At 47.7% G+C, this 12,405-nt stretch overlaps 1 protein-coding gene and 1 pseudogene across 3 annotated transcripts in view; one reads left to right on the top strand and one right to left on the bottom strand.

The window, feature by feature from the left end:
* The window catches only part of ZDHHC14 (zinc finger DHHC-type palmitoyltransferase 14), a 312,504-nt gene extending 307,629 nt beyond the window's left edge, over positions 1 to 4,875 (bottom strand). The window contains exon 1 of one of the 3 annotated variants that reach the window (XM_023206072.3): positions 2,844 to 4,875. In XM_023206072.3, the coding sequence (XP_023061840.1) occupies positions 2,844 to 3,088 (245 nt within the window). In that variant the 5' untranslated portion in view covers positions 3,089 to 4,875. The remainder of the gene's footprint in view (positions 1 to 2,843) is intronic. The other 2 variants (XM_023206071.2, XM_023206070.2) reach the window with 2 other exon arrangements.
* On the top strand, positions 3,765 to 5,273 carry LOC111538638 (annotated as a pseudogene).
* Positions 5,274 to 12,405: the final 7,132 nt, after the last annotated feature.

The raw sequence follows: 12,405 nt of genomic DNA, 5'->3' as shown, positions 1-12,405 counted from the left end.
GACATGATGGTCAGGTGCAGTGGCTCACACCTATAATCCCAGAACTTTGGGAGGCCAAGGCAGGAGGATCACTTGAGGCCAGAAGTTCAAGACCAGCCTGGGGAACATAGGCAGACTCCATCTCTATAAAAAATTAAAAATAAATTTTAAAAAAGCTATCTAGACATGAAATTAAACAATCAAAATAGGGGACCACATAGTATGTGTTCAATAAATAACTAGAGGAAGGCAGGAGAAGGGCAGGCCAGGGGTAGGCAGTACTGGCATTTCTTTTGGATCTCGCTTAGGGATTGGCCTGTTGGTATTTTCTTTCTCTGCATGGGGTTAACTTGTTCTTTGGTCTTTGGCAAATTAATTTGGTCAAATTGGTTATTTAACTTATGAATAAAGAACTTGAAAACAATGCAGTGACAAATATTCTCAGCTAAACCATAATATTCTATAGCTTGAACAGCCTCTGATTTTTCTGAACAGAGGCATCATACAAGGACGGGCCTCTTGCTTTCTTGAAATGTCAAATTGCCTAGTTGAAGCAACACCCATGGAGACCAAACACACACACATATACACGCATACACTCCCACAGAGCTGATATAAAAAAAGATGCTGCAAACAGTAGCTAATAAAATCCCAGCACACACATTTATTCCTACAGTCATCAGTTAACACAACACTGACGCAGAGGAAGATCCCTAACAACCTGCTAGTGAGGACTTTTGGGAACTCTTGAAAAAATACACGCAGAGATCAAGAAACGAAAATGAATTTATGATGATTTGGTTAGAAGCTATGTTTGAATGAAGAAAATAAAAGATGTTAAGTAATAACTGGGGGAATCCCTAACCATACAGTGGGGATTTGGGTATATACAGAATATGAAATATTCATCATTCTCCATGGAGCACACTTGTGGCTGAAGCTCTGCAACAGAACCACAAAATTAACCCATTTTCTTCACAGTTAAAATTGCTAAAAAGAGCAAAAGTGCCGATTTGGATCTGTTCAAGATTAAAAAAAAAAAAAATTAGGAACACAGTGAATACTCTGCAACTAGAGGAGCACCTGTAACTAAATCCGCCATTAAAGAGATGGCATTTCTGTTAAACCACATGGCATCATGGCTCCAGTGCCGATGTTTATCCTAACACATAACATAAACTCATGGGGAACTTCTGTGCCCCTTCTTTCAGTTTCCAGGGTCTGTAAGGACAAGAGGCTGCTCTCAATGGGGGCCCATGGGAGCAACAGCAGCATAAGTAGAGTGTGTCTCCCTGCCACTCTGAATGCCTGTTCACACCCTTCCCCTCCCGTCCACAGGTCCCCCACTGACTCTACTTACTAGTGTCAAACAGATACAGAACCTAAACATCAAGGGGGGACCCGGGGACCCGTGATGCACACACCATCGGAAATGGGGGAGAGGAGTTGTGCGTGAGAAGGACTGGGGAAGGGGAATTTGCTTAAATCTGACATCCTTCTCATTGCCTGGTCTAACTCAGTCCTGTTAAAACTGCTCATCAGAGCAGTGTCCAGATACAAAACGTTTCTCCTGAGAGTCAGAGGGCTTTGAGTGACAAGTATTACATTGTCAAGAGATCATTCATTTCCAATTGAGACAGCATTTGGAGGAGCAAAAGCCCGGCACAAAATTAGAGCCTATTAATCCTACTCAGAAACAAAAGTAAATAAATTCAAAAGGTTTTAATTAAGCCTACCCAACAGGAGGAGGCGGAGACTGAAGGAGTATCATGCCCAATAATAACCAGGATTTGGGAAGCCCAAAGAAGAACTCCCTATAAATATATTGCTTTTTTTTAAATTCTGGGGGGAAAAAAGTAACTCCACCTTTCATTGAACATAGGATACCAGAAATTACATAAGGAGTTGCATTCCAAATGTTGCATGCAAAGAAAGCAATTGAAATTGATTGGAATGTGGTTTAACTGCTTTATCTAATCACTGTTAATAAATAAGACCTTTCATTAGCTGGCAGGAGGACAGTTGCTACTGGTCAATTTGATTTTCCTGAAAACGGTGAAGACTTGCATGCACTTTTTTTTCCCCCAGATATAATCCCTAAAGTCCAGAGTCTTTCTGGAATCAGAAGTTGTCACGTAGTGTCATCCTCTTCCTTAACAGACCTAAGGTCTCCTTTCACGTGTTCCCAAATTGTTTGTTTTGGACACTTTTTATTGCAACCTTTTTGAAAGTGAAAAGTTTAGAAACCTCATGGCAAATAAGAAATTGTTAATCCAGAGTGAGCATGTAGGAGGCTGGAGAATGAAAGGATCTATCCAGGGCACACTAGGTAGCTGATACTTTGAAACTTGAAATAACCAAGATTCCTCAATTATTCGTCGAAGTTACATGGGAGATGTAGTCAACTGAGCTTAAGAAGATGCCCTATGTGTTGTCAGCAAGGGGGGAAAAGTCAGTTCTATGTATCCCTGACTTAGGAATCTATCGCACCCCACCTTCCCACAGCAGGCTACATCTGGGTTGATTTGCTGGGTTCCCAAACTCGATTGAGAGCGCCCCAGGGATAAAGGACCGGCGGCCCCACCTGCTGGGTCCCATCCGTCACCTGGAGCAGGAAGACCTGGCCCCCCTTCCAAGTGGACCCCTTCCCTCCCTGCTCCCAGAAGCCCGGCCCAGAACGGCATTCTCTCTGGGGACCCAAAAGCAATCAGACATTTAAAAGCAAAAAGAGGGAGCCCGGGCTGGCATTATGTAACAATTTACAGTAGATAAGGCTTCTAGAAAACGAAAGCAGCCCGAGGAGGGGAGGGGGACAGGGAACGCGAGGGGAGCGCGGCGTCGGGGGAGCGGCCGCAGCCACTTACTCGAAGGCGAAGAAGAGTCCGCTAGTGACCAGGATGAGGACGAGCGTCAGGTAGAAGACGCCCGTCTGCCGGGCCATCATGATCCTCCCGTTGCAGAAGAACTTGTTTCTTCCCGGGAACACCTCCCATTTCCTCCGGGCCGCGATTTTCTTCTTCTTGTGGGGCGACTCCATGGGGGAGGAGCTGTGGGTGCTGATCTGGCTGTACTCGCAGTCTTTCATGGGCCCGCCGCCGCCGGGAGGCATCCACGAGGGCAGCCGGCTGGGGGCGCACACCCCCAGGAGCCCCCCGGCCGCGCGGGCCCCGCCGAGCCACGACCGCCGCCGGCCGCCCGGCCGCCCCCCGAGCCGCGGCGCCGCGGCCCCTACACGGGCTCCCGGCTCGGCGACAACTTTGCCGAGGACACCCAGGTTAACCCTCCGGGGAGCCCAACTGTCATAGCAGAAGCCCCGCTCCGTGGGGAGACGGCGCTGGTCCGCAGCCCGCGGCAGCGCTCCTCCGTCGCTTCCAGCCCGCGTCCCGGGGCGCGGGGCTCAACCCAGCCGGACCTCGGGTCGCCGAGCGCCCGCCCCCTCGCGCGGCTGCCCGCTCGGCCCCGCAGCCCCGGGCTCCCCGGCTGCGCCTCGGCTCCGGCCCGCCGACCCCCGAGCACTGCGCCCCGAGGGGACACGAGGCGGCGGCGCCGGCGCCGGCTTCCTCGGGAGCCACTTCTGCGCCGCGGCCAGGTTGGGTCCACTCCTTCCTCCGGCGGCGGATCCTCCCAGGAGAGAGCGCTGGCAACTGGGCGGCCGCGCGCGGCACCGGCAACCCCTCCCAGGGGTGGGGACAACCACGCACGTTTTTCTGTCAGGAGCCTCTAGCACCGCGACCCGGTGTCGCTGCGCCTGGCAGCCTACTCGAGTCCAGGGCCCCCGCGCGGGGATGCCCGGGTCGAGGGCGGGGGCGGCTCGCGGGCCGCGCGGCGAGGACTCCCTTCCTCCCTCCTACCCGGAGGAAGCGGCCCCGGCGAGAGGAGGGCCGCGGAGACACCGCACAGACACTTGTTTGCAAGGCTCAGCCCCGGCGCGCGCGCGGCGCTCCGAGTGGGTCCGCCTCCTCCGGGCCGGGTGGGCGGTGGCCCCGCGCCTCACCCGCGGCTCCTCCTCCTGCTCCTCCTCCTCCTCGCCCGCGAAGCCAGGGCACCGGCGCAGCGGGATTCCAGCCCCAGTCCCTCGGGCGGGCGCCCTGGGCTGTGGAAGGCGCGGGGGGCTCCCCGTGGCATCGCCCGAGAAGGGATGGGGTTGGACGCCCGCGGCTCCGCCGCGCCGTGTGTTCCTGGCCGACTTCAGTCAGTCTCGCGGCTTCTCCCGGGTTTATTCCCCGCAGCAGCTGCCGCCTCGGGACACGCTCATTCCCACGGCCACCGGCAAGCCAGTCCGGGCGACTCCCTGGGAGCTGAGGAGCCGCGGCGCGGAGGTGACCCTCCCCGGCCTGCGCCCCCCTTCTTCCTCCTCCCCAGCTGGGGCGTGGTCGCCTCGCCGGGGGACTCTGCTGATGCCCGAGGAATGGGGTGGGGTGCCGGGTGCCAGGATAGGGAGAGGCGGCCCGAGGCTGGCCTGACTCCGGGACCGGGCAGTGGGCGAGGGTCTCGGGGCCCGGCTCGGCCGGCTTCCGGGCCGAGAAGGGCAGACGAAGCGGTCGGGGTCCCCTCCGGCCCCGGCCTCCCTCCCGGAGTAGAAGCCCCTTGGAGACCAGGTTCTGGGTTGCTGCCGCCCAGCCTTTTCGGTCTCCACTTCTCCCCACGGACGTTCACAACTGCTCGCTTTATTTCTCCCTCCATTTCCCCGTGGAGCCCCCACGGCAGCGGAGGGATCGCGTGCTTCTCCTCTCGCGCCCGCGCCTCCCTCCTTCCCACCCGACAGCCCAGGAGCAGCTGCGGGCGCGGCCCTGGGACTGCCGAAGCATGGGACGCCTGCTCGCTTACGCCCTCCCGGGCTTTGGTGCGGGTCCGAGCCCCCGCAGAGGTGGGCATAGCCCGGGGCCGAAGAAAGCGAAGGCAGCTGGGCGGGTACGCTCGATTTTCCGAGCCCCACTTTCCTTTCACAGCCCACTGGGATGTGTAGTTCTTCCGCCCGCCGGCCGGCGCCGAGGGAAAGCACGACGCGGGGCCTTAGAAACTACAAGTCCCTGCATCCCCCGCGACAAGGGCAGGAGAGGCGTGGTGCCAGGCGTTCTGGGGCTGGGTGGTGGGAGATGGGAACCAACAAAGGGTGTTGTGGGGAACGGTGCTTTCTCTGTACTGGACAGTTTGCACGTTACACATGTTCTTTGTCTAATCTTCACCGGAACCCGGCGAGGCATTATTGTATCCAGCTTAGGGAAAGCTTAACTACTAGCCAAACATCGCAAAGCTCCCAAGTAGTAGAGATGGCATCCAACTCAGAGCCCTAAGTATGTCCCTTACAAAGCGTGCCTCAGTGAGCAGTGTCGAAGGGGGATGAGATTGGCTTCTCCAAGAGGGCCAGTTGGGAGGAGCTTCCTGTAGTAAGGAAAAAGTGATGGGAATAGCAATTAGAGTATGACATGAAATTACAAGGAGTTTTGAATAAAAATGAAATTTACAGGGGTCCATTCCAAAGCCGGTTAGAGTCTAAGGAGAATGGATCTTAAGCACACGGTAATAATTGGGTTTTAATTATTTTAGATATTGTATGAGAGACAAGCATATTACAGGGACAATGAAGTGCTTTGTGGCTGGACTATTTTTTAAAAACCAACTGGAAAGCTTCAGACTTTTCAAGTGAAAGCTCTCATATGCTTTCCTGTCCTTTAGCTAATGAGATCAACGGGGTATTATTCTGTTTATTGCAAGCACCTTTTCTGTGGGTGTCCAATTAATATAATAAATCCATTGATTTGATGGCATTAGAAAAGACTCCCACTCTTATTATCAATGAAACCGAATTTTTCAGGCATTATGGTTATGCTTTTAAAAAGTTCTTCCTTGTCTGTTACAAATGTGTATTAAAGTATCTGCCAGTGAAATAATATAAAGATTGAAATGTGCTTTAAAACACACCAGCCCATCCACTCCCCTCCCACCCACCCAGCCCTAGACATAGAGGTGTAAATGAAACAATTGGAAACTATTGAAAATAGTTGACCTCGGGTGAGGTATATTTATTTATTGCTGCAAATTGCCACAAACTTAGTGGCCTTAAAACAAGACAGATTTTTCTCACAGTTTTTGTGGATCAGGTGTCCAGGTACACTCAGTCCTCCAGTTAGGGTCTCACACCTGCCATCCAGGGGCTGGCCAGGCTGCGTTCACATTCACTGAAGAAGAACTGGCTTCCACTCTGACTCCGGGCACAGGCAGAATTCCTTCCCTTGCAGCAGTAGGACCGAGGGCCCTGGCTTCTTGCTGGCTGGAGACTGGAGACTGTCCTCAGCTCCAAGAGGGAATCTGCAATTCCTAGAGGTTACCTAGACTTCATTGTCACTTGGGCTTTCCGAGCACAGTCACTTATTTCATCAGGCCCGCAAGAAGAATCCCCAGAGTAAGTCTTCAGCAAGACAGAATTTTATATAACATAAAGCAATCCCACAGGGGCAACTTCAAATGTGAACATTCTATTGGCCAGAAAGCATGTTTTGCACACACTCAAAGGGAGAGGAGTACACAGGGCATGAACACCAAGGTGAGGGAGCACCCTGGAGTGCATCCACCACAGTGTACAAGAGGATCCATTATGCTATTCTTACCTACCACATCTACTCGTGGTTATGTTTGACATTTTCCATAATAAAAATAAATGAATTAATTTTAAAATGTTACCTAAATTTTCCACAGCAAATAAGATATTGCTGATATGATTTCTAAATAAGCTGATACAATCGTCTGTAGTTGTCTTCCTGGGGATTACCTATTTCTTCCCACTCCATGTGTACTAAGACCTCTGCAGTTAATTCACTTATATGGGTTACTCTCACCTAAGCCCGTTCACTAGAACGCGGTGTGTGATAGCTGCAGAATTCACCTCACCAACTACAGTTGATCTTGAACAATATGGGTTTGAACAGCGTGGGTGCCCTTAGACATGGATTTTTTTCAACCAAATGCAGATGGAAAATACAGTATCCTTGGGATGAGAAATGCGAGTATTCAGAGGGCAAAGGCCAACTCTTCCTATATGCAGGTTCTGTGAAGCCTGTTTAGGGGCCTGAGTATGTGCAGATTCAGGTATACGCAGATGATTCTGGAACCAATCTCCTGAGGATACTGAGAGACGAGCGTAAAACCTACTGTATAAGGTATGGTAGAGTTTATTCATTTATTTTACAGTTATCTATTTCAGGGCCTAGATTGTGCTAAGTAGAGTTTTAGCAGCAGCGATGTAAAAAGATCCAAGATAGAAGCTTATATTTGGGGACTGGGGGAGAGGTGGAGAGAATAAACAAATAAATGACTAATAAGACAATTTCAGAGAGTAATTACAAGAACAAAAAAACAAAGCAGGGTTATGGGATGGAGAGACTGGGGTCGGGCAGAGAATTGAATGATGAGAAGCAGCAAGTACCAAGTCCTCAAGGCAGAACAACCTGGAAAATTCTAGAGGTACAAAGAAAAACCAGTCTAGCTGGAGTGGAGTGAGGGCTAGGGAGAGAGGGAAAAAGGAACATGATCAAGGAAGCATCTGAAATTGATTCTGTGTGCACCAGCATCAATTCTGTATGCCTCACTCTGTGCCCACCATCGGTGTAAATGTTGAGGGGTCTGAAAAAAGAATCACCATCTTTGCCCTCCAAGAATGTATAGATTCCAAACTTTAATGCTAGAGGGATGTCAGCGTATCTAGAATTAGAGATCAAAACATTTATTTGGCATACAAGGACACTGAAAAGTCAAGAGACCTGCTAAAAATTCCTTGAGCATGCCTCGCCAATAAGAAATAATCCGAAAATGAGTCTTGAATTGAATTGAAAGAGTGCATGATTGACTTTTGCTAAATCAAGTTTAACCTAATGCTGTCTCTTTACATATTTTAAGTTTGGGCTAAAGGTTTCTCTGTACACTGTGAACTGTAGCCTAAATGGAAGTTTAAACAGAGTGTGATCTACTCAGGTGTCAATTACTGGGTTTTGACCACTCAAATGTGGCCAACTGTTCAAACCATGTTCAAATAAGACAAATGCCGAGCTGCAACCATCTGGCTGTTTCCTTACCTCATTTCCGCTTTCTGTACGTCACTTTCTTTTTTCTGTCCATAAATTCTCTTCCACCATGTGGCTGCACTGGAGTCTCTGAAGCTACCCTGGTTCAGGAGGCTGCCCAATTCATGAATCATTCTTTGCTCAATTAAACTATTTTAAATTGCATTCAGCTGAAGTTTTTCTTTAGCACTTTAACACTTTAGAAAATTGATAATGAATGTTTAGTGCCTGTCATATGCAGGGCAGTGTGATAAAGAAGGTAAATGTGGCAGAGAAACTACAGTCAAGGTTGGGAAACCAGATGGAGGCACATGAGAAATTCAACGAGACAAGAAAACCGTATTATAAAAATAATGATCTTTTCTCCAGAATATTTTTGTATTAGTCAATCTCCTGGTCCTTTATACATTTAGCTCATTAAATCCAGAGGACAACCTGATGAGGCAGGATTATTATCTTTATTTCACAGAGGAGGAAACTGAAGATCAGAGAAGTTAGGTGATTTGCCCAGGGTTTTGCAGCAAGTAATGGAGTCAAGATTTTAGGCCAGGTATGAATGTCTGACTCAAACTTTCCTATATCCCCCACTCAATGGAAAGAGCACATGGTCTGATGAACCAACAACTGAGTGGAATAGAGAAAATCATCTTGATTTCAGAGCAAAGAGAAATCTCAGGCCCAGGCTGTAGCAAAGTGCAACTCTGACCTTGACAGTTTGGACAGGAAGAATATAAAAGGGTTAGTCTCTCAGGGAAATGGGATGGGTATAGAAAAGTAAATTATTGGGAAAGTACATGATGTTTCTAGCTGGAGTAGAACTGACAAGGATCTAAGCACAATTAGTTTATTTGGGAGGGGATTGCAGAAAACACAGCAGAAGAGAGAGGAAGTGAGAAACCAGTAAAGCATGTGCTATCGAGCAAGCTACCACAGTGGGCCACTGAAACTCAGACCCTTTAGGGCAGCGGTCCCCAACTTTTTTGGCACCAAGGACCAGTTTTCTGGAAGACAATTTTTCCATGAACCAGAGGGTGAGGGGATGGGGGCATGGTTTTGGGATGAGTCAAGTGCATTACATTGATTGTGAACTTTATTTCTATTATTATTATTATTACATTATAATATATAAAGAAATAATTATACAACTCACCATAAGGTAGAATCAGTGGGAGCCCTGAGCTGTTTTCTTGCAATTAGACGGCCCCATGTAGGAGTGATAGGAGGCAGTGATAGATCATGAGGCATTAGATTCTCATAACGAGTGTGCAACCTAAGTCCCTCACATGCTCAGTTCACAATAGGGTTCACACTCCTATGAGAATCTAATGCTGATCTGATAGGAGATGGAGCTCAGGCAGTAATGTGAGCGAAGGGGAGGGCTGTGAATACAGATGAAGCTTCGCTCACTTGTCCACTGCTCACCTGCTGCACAGCCCAATTCCTAACAGGCGGTGGACCGGTGCTGGTCCATGGCTCTGGGGCTTGGGGATCCCTGCTCTAGGGGACTCTGGGAGGTCCAAGGTGTGCACCCTGCCAGAGTTATCCCAACTGAGGGGTAAAAAAGCTGAAGTTTATTCACCAATTCCCCATCTGTTATTAGTCGAGACCTCCTTCTGGCAGCATTACTCTACTTTCTTTATATTTTCATCACCCTCCTCAGTTGTCACTGCCATTAGCACTTACAGCAACAAGCTGGCCCTCCCCAGTCTGATAGTATCTTTGATTCTAGTGGGTCTCTCCCTGTCCTCATCGAGTCAGTGGATTCACTGACAATAGGGGTTATGTTATTCACAAAGCTAGAGCGTTGTTCTTTACATCTCAGCAGCTCAAAGCATTCCACAAACCCATCTCATTAGTTCTCAGCGTACTTTCAAGAAGCCAAGAGGAAGTATAGCCTTATCCACTGTGAAAAGGGAAGACATTCAGATTCCAGGACAGGACATGATTTGTATACCTTTCAGGGCCAAAAATGAATGTGAAGTTCACTTAGTCAAGGTACATACAGTTCAAAAGGTCACAGTCCTAGGAGAACTCCAAAATCTCCAGAAGGGATGTCATCAGAGAGTTCTAGGATGGCTGGAAGTAACTGCTGAAGCTTCCATACCAAACAAGGTTCTTCAGAAAATCAGACACAATTTCGTCCAACCCAGAGAGTCAGCTCACACTTGAGCATGTGCTCAGCACAGCTGGAAACATCTTGTGTTGAAACATGTAAGATGCTTAAAATATAATAAAAAACTCAGCACTATAAGAAAATATTAGTTTAAAGCAGAAAAACTTTAATTCAAGACTATTTTTTTTTTGAGATGGAGTTTTGCTCTTGTTGACCAGGCTGGAGTGCAATGGCTGGGATTACAGGCACATGCCACCATGCCCGCCCGGCTAATTTTATATTTTTAGTAGAGAGGGGATTTCTCCATGTTAGTCATGCTGGTCTTGAACTCCCGACCTCAGGTGATCCACCTTCCTCGGCCTCCCAAAGTGCTGGGATTATAGGCATGAGCCACTGTGCCTTGCCTCAAAACTTTCTTTTTGTTTTTTTTGTTTTTTTTTTTTGAGATGGAGTTGCCCAGGCTGGAGTGCAGTGGCACAATCTTGGCTCACTGCAAGCTCTGCCTCCCAGGTTCACACCATTCTCCTGCCTCAGCCTCCTGAGTAGCTGGGACTACAGGTGCCCGCCACCTCGCCCGGCTAATTTTTTTTTTTTTTTTTTTTTTTTGTATTTTTAGTAGAGACGGGGTTTCACCGTGTTAGCCAGGATGGTCTCGACCTCCTGACCTCGTGATCCGCCTGCCTCGGCCTCCCAAAGTGCTGGGATTATAGGCGTGAGCCACTGCGCCTGGCCTCAAAATTGTTCCCTGAGTGACTTTGTTTTGCCTTTTTAACACAAAAATATTACTTTTTAGTATGTTTATAAAAATAATACCTGTGCATTGAAAAAAATTATACTACACAAAAATATGAAGAATGTACAAGTTCAAATTTCCATCACCTTGGAATAACAATCATTAATGATTTATTGACCATCTTTGTATAATTCATTTTATGCATACATACACACTTACACATATATCCATATCATGTAACAAAAATGGAATCATATCATACTTGCTACTTTCATCCTGTGTGCTTTTTAAAAAACAAAGTTGTAGTTTTTTTCTCTTAATTTCCCATCCCCACCCTTCCCCCAGGTAACCAATGTTAATAACATGTTGTATAGCCTTCTCCAGGCTCATGTAATTATAGGCAAACCTATACACACACATACACGCAGCCCATATTACAGTTTCTTCAATTGTCTATTAATAATGTCCTGTATGGTTAATTTTTCCCAATTTAGGATCCAGTCCATCACACTTAGTTGTTAAACCTTTTATATCTCCTTTCACATGGGACAGTCCTACCTCCTTTCTTTGAGCTTCTTGATCTTAACATTTTGGAAGAGTGGAAGCCTTTATTTTGTAGAATGTCTCTCGATTGGGTTTGTCTGATGTTTCTTTACAATTAAATTCAGGAGAAGGCATACACCAGGTTTCAGCTGTCCAACACAGGCGTGGTGGCCTCCCTGAGGCCAAGACACTACCTGGGGGCTGCATTGCTAAAACTGCAAGATACCTGCTCCAGCCTGGCCAGCTCTTCTGGGCCTCAGCTCCTCACACAATGATGAGAGCACTTTTGAAGAATCATGCCCGTGCTGTTTCCAGCTGCTGGTGCTGCTGAAGTCTAGAGAGTGTGCCTCCAGCCCAGGCCGAAATTGACCCAGAATACAGACATTTTTTAATTGAGAAGCAAAATAGGATGCACTCCATTTTAAAGAAGTAGAAATTATGAAGAGATACAACGTCACCAAAGCAATTTTGTTGATTAATTGTAAAATGTACCACAGAACAGTAAACATGATGGCAGAAGAAGAAGCTTCCTTGAGCAATGAGAAACAATTTTACTATCCTAGATCAAGCCCAGCAGGGAAAACACTGTAGGGTGAGCCTCTGAGTTCTGCAGGTCCAGCTCCAAAGGCCAGAGCCCAGCACTGATTTCCCTAACACCTACATATGGACACTCAGCAGTTATTTACTCTTCAAAGGACATGAGTAAAATGAAGAAATCCTCCTCTCTACTAGCAATGTTACTTAATCAGAAAGAATCCAAATTGGGTTTCAAAAGTTTCTAGTCTTCTTTGTAAAGAATGGATGTTGAGAAATGTCTATTGCAATTTCTAAACTAAAGCTAGTTAAAAACCTATTCGTTTCACATTTACTTATTTTCCAAATACATGGAAACCAGATCCAAGCACAAACTTTTCTGGGCATCGTGTGTGTGTGTGTGTGTGTGTGTGTGTGTGTGTGTGTGTGTGTGTGTGTTTAAGAGA

This window comes from Piliocolobus tephrosceles, chromosome 5 (assembly GCF_002776525.5).
Source record: "Piliocolobus tephrosceles isolate RC106 chromosome 5, ASM277652v3, whole genome shotgun sequence".
Classification (NCBI taxonomy): Eukaryota; Metazoa; Chordata; class Mammalia; order Primates; family Cercopithecidae; genus Piliocolobus; species Piliocolobus tephrosceles.
The sequence above is the reverse complement of the archived record's forward strand: the minus strand, read 5'-3'. Positions and strand labels throughout refer to the sequence as shown.